This window comes from Ixodes scapularis, unplaced genomic scaffold (genome assembly GCF_016920785.2).
Source record: "Ixodes scapularis isolate PalLabHiFi unplaced genomic scaffold, ASM1692078v2 PGA_scaffold44__24_contigs__length_19508400, whole genome shotgun sequence".
Taxonomy (NCBI): Eukaryota; Metazoa; Arthropoda; class Arachnida; order Ixodida; family Ixodidae; genus Ixodes; species Ixodes scapularis.
In genome coordinates this window covers 5,267,853-5,291,293 of record NW_024609873.1, presented here as the reverse complement: position 1 = coordinate 5,291,293, position 23,441 = coordinate 5,267,853, and the positions used below count along the sequence as shown (strand labels likewise).

General features: G+C 48.2%; 1 protein-coding gene across 1 annotated transcript in view; it reads right to left on the bottom strand.

Moving 5' to 3' along the window:
* LOC8025848 (diacylglycerol kinase delta) overlaps positions 1-22,177 on the bottom strand; it is a 384,159-nt gene extending 361,982 nt beyond the window's left edge. Inside the window, exon 1 of the mRNA XM_042293119.1 lies at positions 21,976-22,177. Coding sequence (XP_042149053.1) covers positions 21,976-22,164 — 189 coding nt within the window. The 5' untranslated portion in view covers positions 22,165-22,177. The remainder of the gene's footprint in view (positions 1-21,975) is intronic.
* Positions 22,178-23,441: the final 1,264 nt, after the last annotated feature.

The window sequence follows — 23,441 nt, the reverse complement described above, 5'->3', positions numbered from 1 at the left end:
GAAGGCGAATAAACACGCCAGAACACAAGAATAATTCACACTTTCAATAACAAACAAATTAAGAACTCACTAAAGGGAAAACAATGAAGATACGATGCACGTGGTCAATGGGGACAACGCGGGAGCTAGGAACAACGCTGCTCTCCGCATACCAAAATGGGCGCACAACAACCGTACGCCAGACGGCGCGGCTGTCGCTGTAACACGCAAGATGGCGACGACTACGCGGAAAAGGTGTATACCAGTTCACGGGACAACTCGTGGCGTCGTGTCAACGAACTTTGGCCGGCGAGATGGCGTCAAAGCACCAACAATGATGTGATTGTTGGGTAGCCGGGCAAAAGCTCACCGGACAAAAACTCACGTCATTTTTTTTTTCTTCTTATTTGGCCGAAACACGGGCTGGGATAAAGTGCGGACGCGATGGACATAGCACCATTTTTAGGAGAACCGGGTCCCCATCCCATAAAAAAGTGTCGACAGATAAGCTATAAAGGCCCGTTCACACTCTTGTACGACCCCAACGAATCGTGAAAATTGAAGCGGAAGCTTCGATTTTGACGATTTTTTGCTGGAGTGGTGTCGCCCGACGATCTTTGCGGTCGAGCCAACATCACGACTTTTCTCCTCGCCGCCTCCACTTTTCTTTGACGTCGCACGCCACCTGCGTCTGGCTGACCTCGCCAACGACCTCGCGTACCTCACCCTCGTGTCGTTCCCCTTTCCCGTTTTCGGGACTTCAAAAACGGCGGAGGCCTTGAGCGATTGACCGACAGCCAACAGAGCGCGTGAGTGGCTCTCCGGACCCACGTGATGAGCAGAGTAAGGCCGCCGTGGAGGAAGCGAGGAGGAGATTTGACGGAGGGGGGAAGTTCCCCCCCCCCCCTTCCCCCCCGGGCATATTGACGGGGGGAAGTTTCCCCCCGTCAAAGGAACACGACCGGAGGCGGAGCGCCACACGATTTGTCGGAGTCGTGCGTTTTGCGGTACCCCTGTTTGGACGCTCCTTTACAGCGAGAGCAGCGAGAGGACACACTAGCGCCATCTATTGGGTAGCATTGGAATTCACCTGGGGTTCGGGTTAATACTTGATAAACGCCTAAGAAAATTAAATTCTTTCCGTCATTGAGCGTCGTAAATGTCTTTCAAATCAAGGATTATCTCAGGGTGATGTGAAAGGGAAAGTGAAGCAAAACTGTTTATATACAAACCATTGCGTTGTGAATTTTTTAAAATATTTTAAAGGAACGGGAGCTAGGCCTTTTGGACAAGTAAAAAGACGGACCACCAATTTAGGGAGCTGTGCGGGATTTTGGATAGGCTCGCGTTCCTTCCAGCACAGCTTGTGCCCGAAGGACTAACCTACATCAGGGAAAAGTCTACCGGTGACATCGGCGACCTGCTGGACTACTTTGATTGTACATATGTCAACGGCCCCTTCCGTTATGCTTTTTGCTCCTGCTGCAGCGGCACCGAGAGCGAATTCTTCCCTTTGCCTGACTGCGTGCCGATGACGACCGGAGTTTCCCCCGGAACGGTGGAATATGTACGACGCCACTCTTCAAGATAAAGACCGGACATACACCTGCGAAGGATGGAATACCGGGTTCTAGAAGTTTGTCGGCCACGCCCACCCAAGCGTCTGGATGCTGATTGAATGCCACAGGAACATCAGGCGTTCGTTGCCACGGCATTGACAGAAGCCCGCAGAGGTGAACTCCCAGAGAAGCGGGTGCGAAAAACCACACTGCGCCTGCAGAATCGTGTGAGAATATTTTTCGAGGGATTACAGGCACACCGAGATCTACCAAGACTGCTGGAGCTAGTAGGGGACTGCATTCGCTTCTAACCAATTGGCAAATAAACTTGTTTGTGCTCTAGGCAACAAACCATGCGCCTATCAGATTTAATTTATCGTTGCATTTTACTGTCGCACGCATGCACTTAAGTTGTCCGCACACGTGTTAAGACCAACTTGAAATTTTCTCCTGGTGATCTTTTGTCCGGGTCTGTAAAAAAGTGGGTCAGCTTTTGTCGGGTGAGCTTTTGTCCGGTGAGCTTCTGTCCGGTGAGCTTTTGTGCGGTGAGCTTTTGTCCGGGATTTGATTGGTGAGAGTCATTTTCGTTCACTTTTCGAAGCCTCCAAAAGGTTCATCTTGAAGCAGCTAACTTTCAAAACGTAAGCGATACTTATTTCTCATTCGCTCCCCCGCAAATACAATGTTACAGCTCCATCAGATGGCCCGCTCAATTAAAAGACGGCGCATTCTTTGCTTTCGCACTCCCGGGCAACCACTCACAAGCATTAGTTGTTGCGCAGTAAACAGCTTCGAATGAATGCCTCAAACACTCAACAATCCGTTTGGTTGCGTGGTTGCGATCACTACACAAAGTGACAAGCATGTTGTAACGATAGTCATTCTTTTTTGCTCATGAGCTTCTTTTTTTTTTAAATGCGGCAGTCGGAACAGGTGCGGCACACACATCGCGGACATCTGTGAATGTATTTTCTTAGGTGTAGAATCGTATGTAAGCAAAATATTTTAGTATAAAATACAATGTTTTTTTTCTTCGAGTTCTGGAGGTCGCAAAAAGGAAACTTTCACTGCGAATACGGGTTGTCACTAGTTTTATTTTTCCCTTTAAAGGGGCCCTGCAATCATATTTAAGCGTTTACCTTTTTTGCGGTTTCCACCTCTCTTGGGGTTGGGGCAAGCCAGCGGGCACGGAGAGAGTAACTAAATATCAGTGCGTCATATTTTAACCAGACGACGCGGAAACCTCCTCCACCTACGAGGGCGACCCGCGGTGCCGAAAGCGCGCGATATGTCACGTCTTAGGTCCTGGGCTTACTACTGGTCAGAGCCGCTAAAAGCTTCTTTTTTGTCGAAATACAAAGTATAAGTGGAGTGGACCGTTTTAATTATCTATAAGTATATTTTGATCACTATTTAAGATCGGAAAAGAAACAAATGCAGTTTATAAAGTACGGAAACAAGAAATGACTCGTCGACATACCCACCACCAAGCAACGGAAAAGGCGGCGCACACTAGAAAGGTGCAGTGGGATCAGGCACCAACGAGCGGCGAGCGTAGAAAGGTCTCGGATGTATACGCGGCGGCGCTGCGGTCCTACGGACTGGAGGATCCGACCGGTTTCGAGCGTTCCCAAGGCGTTCGGCGAGCGGCTTTGGCTTGCGGTTTGGCCTTTTGGCGGTATGGCAGCGCGAAGTCGTTCCCGTTCTGAACTGATCGTTACGCTGTGTTTGCTGTCGTTTGTAGCCAATGAAGTGTCATGCCGAATTAGTGCTTCATCGCGCAGTAAATGCAATGCGAGCCGCCCTGGCTGCCGGCTTAATTCATACAGCCTATCCAGAACATGCTTTAGTGGCGTCCTCTCGAGCCGTCGACACGGAGTGCGGCAGCCGTGAGCGCTCGCTGAGCTCACTACCCCTTCTCTAGTTCACGGCTACTCAAGTAACCAAGGACGTCATGAAGGAGGTTATTTTTTGCTTGTTTTTGTAATTTTGATTTGCCTATAACTTCTAAAATAAAGCGAAATTCGAGAAAAGAGAGGTTTCCTTAAGTTACTACGTTCAGTGCGTTCAGGTTGGATGCAAATTAAAAACCAGTAAAAAAGTCCTTGCAGGGCCCCTTTAAAACCCTTGACGTGTGCACCATATAGACTCGTCGTCACATAGAGAGATACACACAGAGAGAGAGAGAGAAACGTTTCGCGCATTACTCATGCACTGCGCGAAGTAGTTCTCGCAAGATTTGGTTATCGAAGGAAGGAACGACGCTTTTGACGTTCGAAACGTGTACTTCTTGATAAGATAACGTAAAGCGCGAAACACATGTACGACGAAACCGTCCGATCCGACGTGCGAACTGCCGGAATGACCTTCGGGGAGAGGGTTTTCGTAGCACAGGAGAGACTTGAAAACCCTCGCCTCCGACCGTTGTATTGCCTGATCGGACGTCGTATCAGACGGTTTCGTCGTCCTACAGATATCTTAATTCAACACATTGCCAACATCTCCGTGACCTTTTCTTTCTTCTTCAGCAATAAAAAAAAAAAAAATAATAATAATAAAAAAAAGGAACACAAAAAAAAAAAAACAGTAACGTACCGCAATTTTTTTTTTTTTTTTTTTTTTTTTTCTTTTGGCAGAGCGAGATGTTGTGGATCGCCACTCCGTGGATCTCGCTTCTCCGCAGTGCAGCGGTGCGCAGTGAGAAGCCCACTCAACGGGGTCGGAATGAAGTTCCGAGTACTGCCGATAGTACGTTCGATGATCACATCGGATAGTACATTACTCAAAGCTATAATCAAAAGTTCTAAAAAAAATTAACACGGGCCTAAGAGTTACGATACGGCAGTGTAGCGGGGCCGATCTCGGCCACTGGTTACGATATTGAAAAAGTGGAATTAACTTTAAGGGGCAATATATGTTGGCGGAAATTCTTCCCATCCGAGTGAAATGCGATAGGCACGTGTATTTTGACAGAAATAGCGCAGCAAGGAAATCGCTGCACCAGCCAGAAAAGGCGCCCTCTGACGCAGAGGAAAGCCGAAACGTGCGCGCTTTGCAAAGACGCGGATACCGGCCGGGTAATTAACATATTCATTGCAAAAAGGCGAAACATAACTCGTAAAATAAAATTAAAAAAAAAATGAACACAATGAGAGGGAGAGAAAGAGACAGCACGTGTAGTCGCAAAAATAGTATCGATAAGAAAAGTCCCAAGTTTGCGGAAGCGTCTTTCAGGCTGCAACGCGATCAAGGGTGCATACTATGGAAACTTCCGGACGACCATTTTCGGACTCCAAGACGTACGTCGTCCCCGACAGAAATCCATTTTTTTTTCTCCGCCCTTTTACAAAACTTGGCGTTAGGGCAACTCCGTTGTACGTCCAAACCCCACTGGAGTGACCGATATCGCCTTTAGTGGGCCCATAACACTTCTGCCGAACAGTACCGAAAACACAAAATAGACGATTAAAGATCGACAACCTAATCGCGCTTTCCACTTGCCCCCCGCTTCCTCCTCTCCCCTTCTCCTCTGTCCACCGTTGCCTGTTTCCTCCTCCCCCAGGGTGAGGAGGATCTTCTGCCTTGCAGAATCTGGTCGTCGGCCTTTAAGCAGTGTATGAGTTGAGGTGTTCTTTGGCGAGAAAGCCCCGCGGGGCCTCCCCTCTCCGTCCGACGGACAGTAACTTGACACCCTCAAACCCGGGCTAGCGCCGATATCTCCCTTCCGGGAATTGCCGTCGAGTGTATACATGCCACGCGAATTGAGCCAGTCGCCAAACTCATTCTGATGAAGGGTGAGCGCCGAGAGCGTAAACACCAGACCTGTCACGTGCAACACAGCTGCCCAGCAACCTGCTACGAATTTTTAGAAATACTTCAGTTAGGATTAGGGCTGGACGTCGATTAAAAAATTTTAACCCGATTAATCGCCACCCTTTAATCCTAATTAATCGATTCATCGGTTGCGTTACTTTTTATACATAACATATTAAAAAGAATGCAACAACTCTTCTAGCACCTTTGAAGACTTGGTTCAGTCTTTGTCACACGGCGCAAAGGACACTTAGAATTGAGGATACACATAGATAAATATGTTTGCTCCAGCTCCCAAGTCAAAGACGTTTGTCCACATTCTCCGACAGGAAGACAAGAAGTCAGAGCTTGGGCGATGCTTTCTTCTTTTTTTTCAGAAAAAGGAACCTCGACGAGAAGGCGTTGATTGTTGTCTGCGTTTTGGCGGATGGTCCTTGGTCCAGCGGCGTACATGGGTGCATCGCTCGTAGGCGATACTTTAGCGAGCTTACGCTTCCACTGTACGAAAACGGCTTTTTTCAGATGATGCAGTGGACTGCCTTCGGGTTAAAAACTTCACCGCTGGAGTTTACTTTAAACTTAAACTTTCCAGCGAGATTGCCTTTCATACTCGTGAACTCGCTCATTTTTACGTGCCGAATACTGGAACAAGTAACCATGGCGTTGTTAGCTTCCCAGCTTGTTTTTCTGCTTGTTTGTCTTGCCTGGGCAGGATATGTAATAGATCCTCAACACACTATAATGTATATCCTCGAACACGTGACGCTTCGCGAGCGGAAGAAATGAACCTTGCTCATAGCACCTGGCTGGGAACGGACTTCTTTTGACTACCGTTTAAGAAAACGATTAACCGGTTAAAAAAATTGATCGCGATTAAAGCCTTAATCGATTAATCGGAAGGTTAATCGATCAATTGCCCAGCCCTAGTTAGGATAAACTCTTTCTCTCTCCTCCACTTCTACACTCGGTAGTTTACTTAGCCTGTAAATATAATTTCCGTAAAATGCCCGTAAAAACCAGCATATCCGATCACGCGCCTGTCACAAAAAAAAAAAAAAGCGCTCCCAACTTTTATGCATTTGCCAAACTGAAGACTCTGTTGTCATAAACAGCAAAAACCCACAATCAGGATGAAAACCTACGCTTGTGCTTTAAAGGTGACAAAGCTCGAAGCTAAATATCTGGGGGTACTTTTTTCTAATGATGTGAGATGGCTTTCACGTGTGAACTACGTAACAGGGAAAGCTAGTAGAACGCGGGGTTTTTTTAAGGAGAAACTTCTCGCGCGCTCCGCCATCCCTCAAACAGACTCTCTTTTTTTCTTCTTTGAAGCCCATTCTCGAGTATGCTTGTGTTGTATGGGATCCATCTCAACAGTACCTCATTGATAAAATTGAAAGAATTCAAATCCATGCCAAAAGAATTCAAAACTACAACTTTCGTAGCAGTGTATCCGCAATGAAAAAGGATTTACAATGGACATCGCTTGCTGTTAGGCGTAAGTATTTGCGGCTAAAATATTTTCACAGTATTTTCTATCATTTATCTAAAATTGAAAGATCACGTTACCTGTTTGAGCCATTTTATGTATCGCGCAGAGTAGATCACGACCAAAAAGTTCGGGAGTACACGTCAAAGTCTGATTTGTTTCGTAACTCTTTCTTCCCACGAACGATAAAAGAATGGAACAGCTTGCCAAGCGAAACTGTCGCTTCGCAAAGTCCAGATTCGTTTTTTCCCCAACTCGAGCATTGTCTCTGGACAATTATATTTGAGTGTAAATATATTATCCACGCCTTTGTGTTTCCTTCCATGCAGACTAAGGCTGTTTCTTTTCTATGCATGTATATATGCGTCTGCGATTTTGTATATTACTTTGCGTACTTATGTCTCTTGATGACCTATAGTGCGTTAAAAATCTTTTTTTTTTGTGACTCTTTTTACTGTAATGTTCTTCGGAACGCTGCAGGAAATAAATAAATAAATAAAAAATAAATGACGTCAGAAAATCTGGGGCGTCACAATGTCGGACGTCGCGATCCTGGCGGTTGGGCGTAGAAATGCTGGAAAAAAAGCACGAGCGAAAGCGAGTGTCGCTGTCGTCGCGGCGTCCCAACTCCTGGCTGCCGAAACTTCCGTGGACTGTCCCACCTGAGAGCGACCAACGGTGGAACAGGCGCGTGCCCCATCCACCACCGCTGCCGGAACACCGCCAGGATCGCTACCGGCGACAGCATGACATTTTATGACGTCATCAGGTGGAAATCGAGGGACGACTTTTTTGGCCACACCAGTCGGAGACGCGTTGCGGACACCATACTACAGGCGGCGCTTCTCTAGCTATCATCATCATCGTTTGTGACGTAGCAGGTCAGAGAGACCGCGCAGATCGTGGATCCCTCGACTCGTTCGTTCGCTCCATGCGCGGCTTGGGTAACGGCCCGTAACGCCCAGCAAAGCCTGTTTCACGCGTTGTTTATTTGGCGAAGTGAAATTTGTAGTAGGGCATTTCACCGAAGCTCGAAGACGTAGTTGTGCTAGCGTAGTCGTGCTAGCGAAACATTTTGGCGCTCAGTGTCGAATGGTGGTGTAATGTTCTTTAACCCGGAAAAAAAAACAAAAAAAAATTTGGAAAACGAAAGTAGAATATTTCGCGCTTTATCCCACTGCAACCTCTGCCACGGCGAATAGGGTGTGAGAGTGTGTGTGCGTGTGCTGTTATTAAGATTCGGACGAAATAAAACTGAAGAAGGAATGTTTCATCGGATCGAAAATAGGAAGCGCAACCCGTGAAGTAAACACCTCGGTGAAATCGACTTCGTGTATCCTGTTGGCTTTAAGCTGGGTCCTGTGATTGCTAATATGTTATTAATTCCAAGTTGATTTTTTCTTTTAAATTAGTAAACAAGTATTTCCTCAAAACAAATGGCAGGAAGAAGCGGTGGTCGACTTCCGGAGTCACTTTCAACTAAACCAATCCTTACTCACCCGGTCGACGCGAGACGTGCGAGACCCCCCCTCGCGTCGAGAGCCCTTCAATCTAGCGAGGCAAATAACACTTCAACGTCCGTCTCCCCCCCCCAACACACCACACACACACACACACACATTAAAATGATGTACATATTTGCATTGAATTACCACCATTTGTATGTTTCATTTTGCGGACCCAAAGAATTGTCCAAAATGTGTCGTGCACTTCTCGGCGATCGATTTTAAGTTTTCAAACAATTCTTAGTAAAACCTTTGCTAGAAAAAGTTAGTTAATCGCCTGATTAAGACGGCCGACAATTTAGGAAGTTACGAAAATTTCTGCTTTTCATTCAAACAGAAGTCGCTATGTGGCAAACCTCCATGCCTTACGTGTTCGGTGAGGGATAGGCTATGCGTCACGAATAACAATAACAGGGACTCGATCCTCACAGTGCCGTACAAATGTTCGTCAGCCAGTGCCTAATCACACTTGGATAGAAGCGTCGGTATCGCCAAGCTCAATTTAGCTAAGTGTGCAACGCCATGCAAACACGTCTGTGCGCGCGTGCACAGCTAAGATTGACAGCATGTGCCATCCAGTCTGGTGACTGCAAAACTTGTTGGTACGGATGCCTCCACAAATCTGACAAAACAAGAATCAGAGGCGCCGTGAATATATCCGTGACGCGAGCCGTGCAAGCTGTCGTGTGAAGCTCCAGACTTGTTTTAGAACACTTTGAAGGTTTGGGACATCAAAAGCAGCTTCCAGGTTCTGTAATTCACTATAGTCGGTTACAAGTTAAGAAGGTAGTAGAAGCCCCTCCCCATAAGCGTGATGCGCCCGCTTCAGACGCCTCCACAGTCGAGAAGATAGTTCGCTGAAAACGCCCCTTCTACTTCAATGGATGGATATTGACTACAGACAGACCTTGTAGCGGGCGGCAGCTTGCGCCACCTAGCCGAGGCAAATTACTCGCTCCGGAAGGTTGACGTAAAAAGAAGGCTTCAGTGCAACGAAAATTGTAACTTTTATAAGTAATGCATATATGGTTGTTGGTTTTAGCTTGATAACCTTCCTACTCGAATTAGGTACATTCCGTGTATTTTCTGCGTTTGTTAAAAAAAACCTGCGTTTCGGGTTTTGAAAGTTTCTGCGATTCGCGTTTTAACAATGCCGAAGTCGCCGTTTTCCGTTATGAATCCCAACGTGGAGACAGCGGAATGCGATTCCTCTGATTCTTCTTCGTCAAGAGAGTCTGGTGCAGCCTCGCCGCCTACGCCAAGGCGCCTCTACAAGAAGCATAAGAGCGGCGATGTCCTCAACCGAGCTGCACGGCAGCTGATAATGAACGCGTACGTTCAGGTGCGACACGAACCGCCCGCCAAGCCCGGCCAGCCCGGCCTCACTGTGGAGGAGTCCTGCATCAAAGTCAGCAAGCTGCTTGGCGTTGGTGTACGCACCGTCCTCGAGATTAGGAAGCAAGCGAAAGAAACCGAGGGACAAGTTGTGACACCTTCTCGGAAGCGCCCAGCAAGTGAAGGCAAGAGGCCGCGCAAAGTCAGGTACGGCGAGTTCACGTTGTGCGCGCTAAGATCGTGCGTCCACCGTTTCTTTCGACGGAACGAGGTCCCCACGGTCAAGAAGATAACGGCCGAATTCTGCGCGAGCACTGAACTTCCCTCGTTGAAGGCTTGGACTGTGCGTCGCCTTCTCCACGACATCGGATTCGAGCATGACAAGAGGGAACGAAACTCCCGGTTGATTGAACGAGAGGACATAGTCGCCTGGCAGCAGAAGTACCTGCATGGGATCGCACGTCACCGACAAGATGGTCGGAAGATCTTCTACTTGGACGAGACGTGGGTGACGGCAGGGCACACTGTCTCAAAGGTGTGGGTAGACACGACAGTGGCCTCGTCTCACGACGCCTTCATGCGTGGTCTCTCGACTGGCCTCAAGCAGCCATCTGGGAAGGGCCAGCGTCTTATTGTCACCCACATCGGCAGCGATGAAGGCTTCGTCGACGGCTGCCTGGACGTGTTCCGTGGACAAAAAACCGGTGATTACCACGAGGAGATGGATGGCGCCCGCTTCGAGAAGTGGTTCGACGGTGTCCTCGACAAACTGCCGACAGGAAGCGTTATCGTCATGGACAACGCTTCTTACCATTCACGGCGGTTGGAAGCAGTGCCGACGACGAGTTCCCGGAAGGACGACATCCGACAGTGGCTGACGTCTAAGAAAATTTCATGGGACCCCAAGATGGTGAAGAAGCAGCTGCTCGACATTGTGGCCTTGGTGAAGCCACAGCACCTAAAGTATCGTGTGGACACTGCTGCCGAGACAGCTGGCTGCACTGTGGTCAGGCTCCCACCGTATCACTGCGAGTTCAACCCCATTGAACTGATATGGGCGCAGATCAAGAACGGCGTTGCTGCCCGAAACACGACGTTCAAGATTGTCGACGTGGGGAGACTCCTCAACGAGGAAGTTGACAAGGTCACCACTGACAACTGGATTAATGCTGTCAGGCACGTTATTGACATTGAAGCAACGTTCCGACGAGGCGGTGCCACAAGTGCCCACATCCAGCCCATCGTCATCCAGCTGGATGGAGAGGACACCCCATCCGAGAGTGACCTGTCTGGTGTCGAGCCCCTTGACGAAGCTTAAGGCCACCATTATGGAGAAAGCGTGGAACATCTCGGAACACAAAACGGTCCTTTTAAGGACCACTTATTTGCTTTAAGATCGGATTGTTGTTCTTGACCACCACTAACCTCCCGTGTCTCATGTTGTCATGCTTCTCTGCTCGTTGCCGAATAGCATTTCGATATGCAGCCACCAGACAAAGTTTTTATTTTTGTTGCGATAATGTCTAAGCTGGTCTATACATTGTACTGTGCCATAAATCACCAGTATAGATTTCAACTTCACGAAAACATAAGTTTGCAGCCCATCTACGGCAAAGACATCAGATGCCATATTGACCCTTCCCGCTGTCTAAAGATCTTTGCTACGCAGCAAATGGAATTTTGATTGCAAATAAGCTCTTTTTTGTCTAAGAAAAACGACACAACATATCACTGCCAGTGCTCTGCTTTAAAGCATAAATGGGACGTCTGTGGCCATTTACATGACTGAGGCTTCTGGGAATAACAAAGCCGTGTGTTAGCACAGTGGAGAGCGAAATCGCAGTACCAGTACTCTGTTTCTAAGTCTAAAGGGAACGCCTATGGTCATTCACATGACCCAGGCCCCTCTGAAAACAACAATAATGTGAGCCAGCACTGTGGGAAGCTAACTCTTAATGCCAATGACCTGTTTCGAAGCATAAACTGGACGCCAGTGGCCATCCACACGACCGAGGCCACTCTGAGAATAACAATAACGTGCATCAGCGCTGCGGGCAGCTAACTCTAACTGCCAGTGACCTGTTTCGAAGCATAAACTGGACGTCAGTGGCCATCCACACGACCGAGGCCACTCTGAGAATAACAATAACGTGCATCAGCGCTGCGGGCAGCTAACTCTAACTGCCAGTGACCTGTTTCGAAGCATAAACTGGACGGCAGTGGCCATCCACACGTCCGAGGCCACTCTGAGAATAACAATAACGTGCATCAGCGCTGCGGGCAGCTAACTCTAACTGCCAGTGACCTGTTTCGAAGCATAAACTGGACGTCAGTGGCCATCCACACGTCTGAGGCCACTCTGAGAATAACAATAACGTGCATCAGCGCTGCGGGCAGCTAACTCTAACTGCCAGTGACCTGTTTCGAAGCATAAACTGGACGTCAGTGGCCATCCACACGTCCGAGGCCACTCTGAGAATAACAATAACGTGCATCAGCGCTGCGGGCAGCTAACTCTAACTGCCAGTGACCTGTTTCGAAGCATAAACTGGACGTTAGTGGCCATCCACACGTCCGAGGCCACTCTGAGAATAACAATAACGTGCATCAGCGCTGCGGGCAGCTAACTCTAACTGCCAGTGACCTGTTTCGAAGCATAAACTGGACGTTAGTGGCCATCCACACGTCCGAGGCCACTCTGAGAATAACAATAACGAGCATCAGCGCTGCGGGCAGCTAACTCTAACTGCCAGTGACCTGTTTCGAAGCATAAACTGGACGTTAGTGGCCATCCACACGTCCGAGGCCACTCTGAGAATAACAATAACGAGCATCGACATATCTTGCTATGTTTCGTCGACAAGATCTTGGTTTGGTTAGGGGTGCGCTGCTTAGTTGGTGAGCAAGGGTACGGGTACATGCACGGGGGCACGACCACCCTTACACGCTGCTGCGAAGCGGCATGTACGGGTGGGCTGGGTGGGTCCACATCTTTCTAATGAACTGCTGGAGACTGTCGCCGCAAAGCGTCGTGAACTGGGTCGGTCGGATAGTTTAATATGTGCTTCAGTGATAAACGCACAACAAAATGTTCCTACAGCGTGAAATTTTTGTGTCGATGAAACTTCACAGCACAGTGTGGCAGTATCAATGAAACGAGTCGTAAAAAGTTGATGAAACGTGTCGATGAAACAACAGGGACCCTTCTTTCCAATGGTTCCATGGAGGCTCTGACAATGAGGACTGCAAGGTTGCCTCCAAGAAGCTCAATGATTTTACACGAGTCTGTCTTTGCCAAGGTAGACCAGAAAGACGATGGCAGATTCTGAAGAGCTCGTTCGCGGCTACGGCCTGGTATGATCCAGAGATAAACATACATCAGAAATGCAATTAGGCGGTTTGAGCTGCTGCTTGATTCAAACATTGTTGATTTTATTGTTATATAAAGACAAATCATTCTGCCACCTGCATTCGGACCAAGATCAAGAGTATTCGGTATGTTTTCAATTCTTGATTTAAACAAATATTTCGCATATAAGAAAGCCACAATTCATGAAGCAGGAAGCTGCCCTTGAAATCAATTTTTATTGACCATACTTTTCATCTTTTACAAATTATTAAACCAACGCTGCTATCCAGTATTGTGAACACATTTTCCTTCTTAAGTAAATTGGAAAAATTGGTGCGTGTTTACCGGTAATACCTCAGGCCGCGACGCAAAGCGAGTGGAGGTACAGGCGTCACGTACCCGGGTTTCGAAGCATAAACATACGACTGAGAGCGCCTCGAGAGCAAGCAAAATGTTCGGAAGCATTTGAGAGAACCGAATCTGCTTCCCTCAAATTCTCTGGTATTTCTTCCAAAAGAAGACATCAGCCTCTTAACGTCCAAAACAATATCAATTGAATGTTTGTAACATACGCATCACTGGCTTTATCATTTGTGTGCCACCTGTATGTAACAGCTCATTATTGCGAACGAGGGTGTACCCGCGGGTACTATCGCAATCATAGATTACCGTGCAGCCGATTGCAACGCGGAAACTTGAAAAGGACGCCACGTTTCAAAGATGAATGCATACTGCTTCGAAAGCGTCATTTCAGTAGACAGACTATTTATTAACGCCAGCAAAGGTACGGTCGAAATTGGGTAAAGACACTTACTGTGTTCGCGGTTCACTTACGCCCCTCCCGCACAGCCCACTACACTTATAAAGAAGAGTTTGGTGACCGCTGCATTTTAACGTCGCTCCACGGAAACCACTGCGAAGAAAAGCCGATGCCTTCACGATGTTGAGGCGCAACCCGAGGCACAGAAGCAGACGGCGTTCGACGTATGTACGATGCTAGGCCTTACTCCCGCATCAAAATTTTCGATGGCAATGCTATCGCTGGATTCTCACGCTGTCGCGCAGAACCTATTGCGAATAAAAGTGGACGCGGTTACGACTTAGCGACGTATGCTCGGGTAAGTGAAAAACCGCATTAAAAACAGAATAATTGCTGCAAGATACTCGAGTCGTAGATATCTGCCCGGCAGCCATGTTGAAAATATTCATTTGCCAGAACAAGATTGGTTGGGGCAGGTCGTGACGTCACGGAAACAACGGGACGTGATTGGTGGCGGAGGAATACAAGATTCCCTTTGAGGGGCTTTTGCCGCTACCTTCTTGACTTGTAACCGACTATAGCAAGATTACTTACAAAACCGTTACGCACTTTTGTTTGTAATAAATTAACAGTTATTAAACGGCATAGATGAACCCTAGCCCAGTTATTCCGTGACATTCCATAGCGCGTCGTCTGCTCGCATCTTACCTGCTCCATCACAGGAGAGCGCCCGCTAGGTGGCGCCACCACAGACGAAGATCCGCTGCAGGCAGCGTTAGAAACAAATATAAACAAAATTGACCGAAAAAAAAAAAATCTTTGTCCGCTTTCACGTTAAACCCTTAATAAATATATATGCGACTTTTTTTTTTTTTCCCGCATGCCGAACGCAAATTTTTGGTCTCGGTGACGTTGTAGCATACTCTATGAATATTCTTTATTCATAAAAGACGACATTGTATGGGCGAAAAGGTAATTCATGTCTGCACGCCTCCTACCTATGTAATATTTCTCTAATTGTAGTGGCACCTCGACCTCGCACCCTAATGTCACTCTTTTTTTTTTCTTTTTTTGTTAGGCGGTTTTGGATTTGGAATTGTTTCTCGTTGTTACTGTCGTCCAAAACCGAGTTCTTGAGTCCTTTCTAGATCTCAGTGTTCGCCATGAAGCGCGTGGCTGAACAACATATTCAGCATTCTGTACCAACGAAGAAGCCCACCAAAACAAAAATCGCATAAAAAAAATACATGTCATCAAAAGGGGAAGCCACAATACGGTTCTCACCGCTTGCTCATAGACGCCGCTCCACGTAAAAAGAAAATGACAGCTCAGTTGGGAGGTGCAGGGAGAAAATCTCGAAGGGTAAACACCGGTGGAATTCGAGAAAGTGCTGCGACTTCTTTACCGCGCGCTACAGTATATCTCTCCATAAGGAAGGCCCTAGAACATGAGCTAATCGCACATCACAAGAAATGTGATTTATGATATAAGCGAAAATTGTGATTTTGCTTCTGCGATCCTTTGCTGAGCACTACGTCAAAATACGATATCACTGCTTGTCTTCTACGAAGGCTTGCTTCTCTATCGTAGAGTCATTAGAATAAACGCTAGAGGCTCAGCTGGCGCTAGTGTCTACGGGACTTTCGCTTGCAAATTGAAGCAGACAGCAACCAGTCTACTTTTCCAGCCTTCCTGCGTATTCTTATGGGAAAACGTACCTGATATTTTTTCTCTTCGCCAGGGAATAATAGAAATCAGCGTAGTTTCTTTACTCGTAACGGGTACTATGTAGCCTTATTCACATTATAAAAGTGTAACTTTTTGGTTACTCAGCAATGTTTAAGTTAGCAAATATTGAGGCCCAGGTCTATGTTGTACTTAATGATATGTCAATACAAGCTATCAATTCAAGCAAAAAGAACAATTAAAAAGCAAAAAGAAAAACAACACTAACACTCGGTTACTGTTTTATTTTGATTATTAATACACAGTTTCTTACTAATCCGGTACGTGTTCTTCGTTTTTGTCGTCTATTTGGATTGTTTGATTTGACATATATTAAAGGCGCGATGCAACAATTTTTGTACTTTCCGAAAATACCGCTTAAAAGGATCCCTGACGTTAATGACTTACGAAACACGGGTTCGTTTTTCACCCCACGCAATAGAAGTTCCAGAAAAAAAAATGAAAGAAAAACGAGCACCGTTCACTCCCTCAACTCGCAGCCAGAACAAGCGGCCACGTGATCTGGAGCCGCTTATATGCCGCCAGTGTTGATCATAGCCACACGCTGGGATCGGCAAGGCACAGGGCACGCGCTGAGTTCCAGACATTGTTATGGCTCGGCTATTGTCGTCGTTGCAGCGATTGGACACAGGCCACTACCCGAATACATGTCGAGGCATCGATTTCCATGAGCCCAGATCGAAAGCGTACGCAGTCTTTGCGTCCACTCTGAGAGCAGCGTTCGAATATCGTCACCACAAAGCTCGATGACGCGTTCCCGGGAATCGTAGTTTTTCCATTGTCCCCACAGCTCCGCCATTAAATTTTGCGAAGGAGCAAAAGGCGGCTTTGGAAGGAAAGACTGAAAGAAAAGCTCCCCTTTCATCCTTTGAATTCCGCCGCGACGGAGACGCTTCTTGGTCAGTGGTGTTGCGTTCGAGTATTCTTGGGTCCCACTAGTGCCAGGACACTGGTGTAAAGTAAGAAATATTCCTATCCAATGTCGTTGCACACCCCTTTAATATTCCTTTGGTGTTTTGTCAAGCTGATTCACTCTGTGTGCTTCATGGCTATATGCGTAAATGCGTGCCCTATAATTCCAGTCCGCAACACGTATTCTAGATTTGTATAGCGGGCTACTTTAGCACAGTGCTCGACGCCATGAATTCTAAAGGAAAAAGCTCCCACACGTATCTTTGTACATCCCATTGTAAAAGTTCCAAACTGTTTATTCTGTCACAACACTAGGCAATATTCGCTCTTATAATCGAGCGCGAAGAAAAAAAAACGCATTTGCGTTTTCCCATAGGAATGCATTACCGGAATTTAAATTTAGACTGGTTGCTGTTGCTTCAAAATGAAACAGCACACTAGCGCCACCTTAGCCTCTAGCGTTTATTGTAATGACTATATCCCAGACGTCGTCGCTCTCTCTCCTTCGGTGTTTTTTTTTTTTTTTTGGCAAGTGGAGCATGCATGGTCATACTGAACACGTTGTCTCCGTCCGTCTCCCCTTCAGCAGCTGTCTACTGTTCAGCATGTCTCCTCTTCAGGCCGCTCCTTTTTCTTACGAGGCATCGCGAAGACTGCGGCGCACCTAGTGAGCGCCTCGTTCCGCGCATGCGCGCCCTAAGAGGAGAATGGCACGTGTGACCTCTGCGACGTTTGGATGGCTGAGTGTGTCGCACCGTCGTGGTTTTTCCCCTTTTAACAGGCCGGTAACTAACGCCATCTCTCGGGTTCGTTTCTTCGCTGCCGGCCGCGTTATCGCCGTGCGCGCTACTTTTTCTGGACATCTTTTCTTTTTAATGTAAGAGCAACATTAGAATAACCTTTTTGTTGAATTACGAGGTACATATACGTAGCGTGAGCTTAATCTCTGGTCAGGTTCCACCAACTTTGAACTGAGCGCGAGGTCAGCTAGTAGCAAGGGCAACACGCGACCAACTTCGATAAGCGGGTGTAAAAGTAGAGCGGGTTCTCGAAATTTTATCAAGCAGCTTCGAAGATGCCGAGTGGTTTTCGCTTGCGTCGGCGTTGGGGCACGGCCCATCAGTCTCCCGTCGTTCGACGCGCCGCCGGTTTGCATACGGCTGATATGCTGACTGCGGCGTATTTTATCAAATACGCGTACGTTTCGAAGTACAGTGTCTAGATGGCACTTCACCGTTATTTATGGAATACACAGCTTTGAAACGAAACTCTAGATGCCGCTTCAAGCAACGGGAGGCTACAGTTCCTGTATACGCTCCCTACGGGAACCAGAGTTGCGCGTTTGATTCCACGTGCCGCGTGCCGCCCTCGCCGCGATTCGCCGAGATCCGATCACGTGAGGAGCCGTATCAAGTGTCAGGCAGCAAAGTAGACGTTGCTCGCGCCCCGGCGTAGGTTTCCCGGCTTTTGAGCGCGCAGCGCGCCTCGAACGCGCGGCGCTGCTATTCGCCGAATTCAGTCACGTGAGGAGCTGTATCCACGTGCCATGCATGAACGCGTAACTCTGGCTCCCGTAGGGAGCCTATACATGAACTCTACGGGAGGCTGAAGCCCCTCTATCCTGGGAAAAGTGGCACCATTCACTGTTGTGCAAATGCTCGAAGCACGTGCCGTGCGCCGCTTCTGGGAAGAACATGGCGTCTGAAGTCTAGCTGAGTGCTGCGCTGTGCCGCCATGATCTTCCCAAGGGATGCACGTTGCAAGTGTCACGTGCATCGACGCACCTTGCGCTACTTTTGAAACATGAAGGGGCTTTACGCGGGAGGCGGGCTGGAGGGGGAGATGGACGGCACACCGCTTCGCGAGAGATCCACGACTGAGGTGTTGGTCATGGCATCGCGGTGGCCTTTTCCAAATCCGGTCTGCTGGGTGCCTGGAGCGGCCAAGCCACTAGGGGAGACTTCGGAGCTGCCATCGCTCTGTCTAGTGCAAACGAGCGGAGTGGCCTGTACTCGCTTTGTAAAGCATTTGACCTCACTCATCCGCGCAAAGGTTTCGATGTTTCAACCTCAAGAGACAGAGGCGTGCGTCCGTTTGATGAGAGCAACCTCTCTTGTTATCCTCGGTAATAAATCTTCGTTATGGGACAAACGATAAAAAAGAAAAAAAAAAAAAAAAAAAACACTTGTCCAGGTTTTTTTTTTTTTTTTTTTTTTTTTTTTTTTTTTTTTTTTTTTACAGAGTTTGGTGTTTATCCGACACAAGGCGTCATGGTCATCATCGCTCGCCCGGGACACTTGTTCAATACGTACTTCACGAATGTACACATTTCCGACCAACCACATCTTTTAGCAAATTATCTCACATTTTGTAAAGTTTTGGAAATACAAAAAAGAAACAGAACGAAAAACTGCGCGCAAATCGTGCGCATGTATGCGTTCGAAACGACCACCCCCACCCAACAAGGAGTTTCTTTGGAACCCGATGCCCGGTTGTGACGCATATCAGTTAACGGCGCCCCATAAAGCAGACGACAAACGCCCGACGCTCAGCAGCCCACGGCCCAGAAATAAAGCAGAGGGCAGAAGCAAAAAGAAGAGTAATAAAAATCCCCGGGATCCGCCGCGAGAGCACTAGAGAGAAAAAGAGGGAGTGAGAGAAAGACATGGAGCAGCGACCCCTGCCTGGGCCCCCTGGACGAACCTCGAGCGATACGCAACTTCCGGCATGTAGCCCCCGCCACTTTCTGCGCCTTCCTTTAATGCACGCACTCCCCACGTCACAACAACCGATTCGGGGTGGCGGCAGGAGTAGCAGACGACGGGCGGCCATCAGTCAAAAATTTTCTTCGGGCGCGCGCAAAGCACGTCAAGTGCAGCAGCAGACTTGCTTGGTTAGCAGACGCCGCCGACAAGGCCGAAACAGCACGCACTACACACGCACACCGGAACGAGCCATCAGCCAGCGCGCCGACAGCCGTCTGCTAAAAAGTTAACGCTCGCTCCCTGCAAACCGAGCTTCTCTTTTCGTTTTTTTTTTATTCCTTTTTTTTTTAGGGAGGCAGCAGAAAAAACACATATGCAACAAACTTTTACCGAGCTTATTGGTTCGGAGTACAGGCTCACTTATTTATTATTAACGATATTTTTTTCTGCTATTATTCTATAGCTAGGGGACGACCAAAAATCGCCGCTGTCCTTAGTCAGCTGAGGACAGGAACAATCAAAACAATTGAAATCGCCTTCAAACGCAGTGCATCTCAATCTGCTAACAATCGCACAACTGCATTTTAAAAAAAGCAGCTGAAAAAGCAAAACAAAACAAAAAAAAAACGTAACGTTTAAATTGGCGTGTAGCGAGGTAAAAAATAAAATAAAATAAACGATGTCTTACTTCCGTCGGCTCGTGGGCGGATGTATTTTTATTTCAATTCCTGACGGCCGGGGAAAAAAAAAAAAAGAAATCGTGGGTTTATCTGCGATCGGCAAACACACACACACACACACATACACACACACACGCACACAAATGTTGACATGTCCTCACATGAATAGAAATGGGACTCTCCCCCCTTGCTCCCAACAGACACCAGTGAAGCAAAAAGACATGCGCATGGGGAAAAATGAACGCGACTTGGCATAGTTACCAAGAACCCCTTGACAGGTGAAATTTAACGGCATAAACTCAGTCTCAACAGGGACTTCGCGTTTGCCTGTCGCATATTTCACTTCTGTCTCGGTAAAGGAAGGAAGGACTGCGCCTCACTCTCTCGACTAGTCATTCGGAGGAACTATGTTAAAATTACAGCACCTTGTTTGTTCGTGATTTCGTACCTCCAGCCCATATATCGCTTCGTCAAAGTAAAATAATAAAAAAACATATATGGTAGACACACTATATAAGATATTCACAACCTCGACGCTCTCGCGTTGGACCTTGCCGAAAGCGGTCGTTATAATTATAGACATTAGTCTCTATAGTTCTGGTTGACCGACCACTCCGTTCTTTTTATAATTATATGTTGCGCGATAGCATAACACACGGTATTGCAAGCGCGACTTGCTGGTTTCCGCGGTCACAAAAACGGTGCAACGCGAATTCAATGGGTGATGAATATTAGCAGTCTTCGAGTCACTAAATAAAACACACACACACACTGAGAAACAATGATGCAAATTGTAATTTTAGGCGTGTCGGTAATAGCACTTCTTTATACTTTGTTTTTAATTTTTGTAGCACAAGGTTGTACGAGCGTATGCTGTATTAAAAGTGGCCACACTGAGTGGGAAAACAACAACAACAAAGATTTAGATTGGTTGCGCGTCATGTCCAGCGCTGTTATCGCATAAGCCCAGAGAGTCTAATTATGACCGCCTGCGATGCCATGCCAACTTTGTGCCAGAACCGGATGATGATTATTAGCGGACTCGATCCGCTTGCAGAAACAACCGCGTACTGCGTACGACTTGCAAACAGCAACAAAAGATGCGCGACAACAGCGGCAAAGTGGGGAGCTTGGTTCAACGACGAAGGGGCGCTGCCACGGTAATAAAATAAGAACGACGATTAATAACAACAACGAAAGGACAACAAACAACGCGACAGCGTACGACGAAGGAGAGGCCCAGACGGAGTTGGGCGGCGCAACCGAGCACCCCGGAACTCTGGGCAAAACGCCAAGGCGCCCGCCCGCCCGGTAGCGAACCAGCAAGTTGCATAAACCAAGAGCGCTCACGCAAGCGAGGGGCCCGTGTAACGGTCCGTCGCGCGTCACTTGTTGCACCGACACTTCACGAGAGCGATGCGCCGGGTGCCAATGCGCTCTTTCATCGAGCGCCTTCACATCACAGTGCGACAGGTCACTCCGATTTGACGGCAGGTGCATGATTGCAGCGCTCTTTAAACGCCACAATTACGCCGGTTTATTTTCTTTTTAATTATTATTTTTATAAATTTGTATTTCTCTCTTGTGATGGACGCAGTGCGCTCGGTAAAACAGATGCAAGCATCTGTGACTATTTCCGCGACGGTGTGCGAAGGTGTAACTAACACACGCTGCTGTTGTCTTTTTAATAACGGACACAGGTGCAAGGTGTTGTCCCGTCCCCTGTTTTTACTTATATAACTCTTTCTAAACCTACATCATTACCAACGCGCTCACTAAGAAGTTGACACTTAAGTTGCATTTGATTTGGGCGTGTAATTCGCGTGATATGCAAGACGAACGAGCGAGTGCGCGATGATCTACCGCGCGATATCGCCGCCGGTCTGGGCGACGCACGTTTCCCCCGCTGCAATCGGAAGGGGCTGCAAATGCCGCAGCTGAAAAAACGAACCCGCGCCAAATCGTGAACGTTGCACAGCAGCCTCCGCTACACGCTACGCCTTCGTGGAAGCCGAATGCCGCGAGGACCGTTGCTGCGGTTTGTAAAGTCCCGCGAATGTAGTTTTAAACTTGAGAGAGGCCGCACGAACCGATGGGCGGAGGTCGCGTGCGTGCGATCGCGAGAGCGAGGTTTTGCACTTACCCCGTTTTTGATCGCCTTGGAGGTGGAAATCCGGCGGTGGAATGCTTTGGCCGGTTCGGCGTCGCCGTCGCTCTCGGACGAGTCCTCTGTGGCCGGGTCCGAGCCGCACTTCTCAGATGCCGTCGTTCTCTGGGCGCCACTGTTGTGGTCGGCGGGCGCGCCGACAGCGACTTCGGAACCCGACGCCATGTTGCACACAACGCGGCCGCGCCAACAGAGTCTATCGTCTGCAATCTTCTCTCCAAACTCCGGCGCGCTCACAGCGGTGGCGCTCGCGCCCGTTACCGCGGAGAACTCGGATTGGCGAGAGTACGGATAACGCTGACTGGCGCTGGCCGCGCTCTCGGTACGCCGCCATATTCCTTCGTTGTTCGTTGCTTTATAGCATCTTCGATCAACTCGCACCGGAATCGCCCTGAAACCAGCACAGTGCACAGCGCTCCTCGGTCGTGCAGCGCGATGCCGGTGCAACATCGAGGACAAACTGCGCCGCGCCGGTGCACCGCGGCGAGCTCCACCTTGCGTCACTTCGCGTTTTGTTCGTTTATTTTGCGTAGGTCAGCGCACGGTGCCCGTCTGCTGTCAATTTCTTCTATTTTTTTACTCGCGGATTTGACGGTCCCACAGAAATAAACATCGTGGACGTGATTGTCGATGGGGTCACGAAGCGGGTGACAATTCCACATGTATATGTTGGCCATCATTATTAGTTCAAGAAAACGAAACACCAGATAATAGCCGCAATAGCCGTACCTCGCTGTCATCGAAACGCCTCGCGCCGCTTTCCACGAAGTTCGTGCTTTTCGGGCGCTCCTTGCCACCGCAGCAATCGCCAGTAATCGCGGCGATGGTGAGAAGCTCGTCGTCTCGTCGTCAGAAGACCCGAGGAAATCATCTAGTGCAGCTGCGAGGCGTGTTCGTTTTTGCAAGATCGCCATCTCGATCAAGATCTCGATAGTCTGCGCGTCTGCTACTCCCGCCATCTTCTCGATTCCCGCTCCTGGCCGCAATGCCTGATGGGACTGCCCCCCGGCGCACCGCCGATTTTCTTGGTGCGCGTTGGGGCAACGAAAAACCGCACCGGGAGGGTGCGCTTCGTTGATCGAGGACGTACGGTGCGCACCGGTGCACTTGATCGAAGATGAAGGGGCGCACCTCAGTGCCCCGGTGCGCACCGGTGCGGATGATCGAGGATGCTATTAGGTATGGTAGGTTTATGCTCCCTCAGGCCATCCAGGAAGAGTTAGAAGTAGGGATGCCGCGAACCTTTTTCGAACCGAAAGTGCGATGATCGAATCAAACGAATCGAAAGGTTCGAAAGATTTCGAATTTTCGACCTTTCCATACCGAGAAATCGACGGAAGTCGAATTTTCGACCTTGTTAAACTAAGAAGTTCGACACTTTTCAAAGTTTCGAACTAATTACGCTGCAAAATCGATGCTTGTCGAACTTTCGAACTTGATAG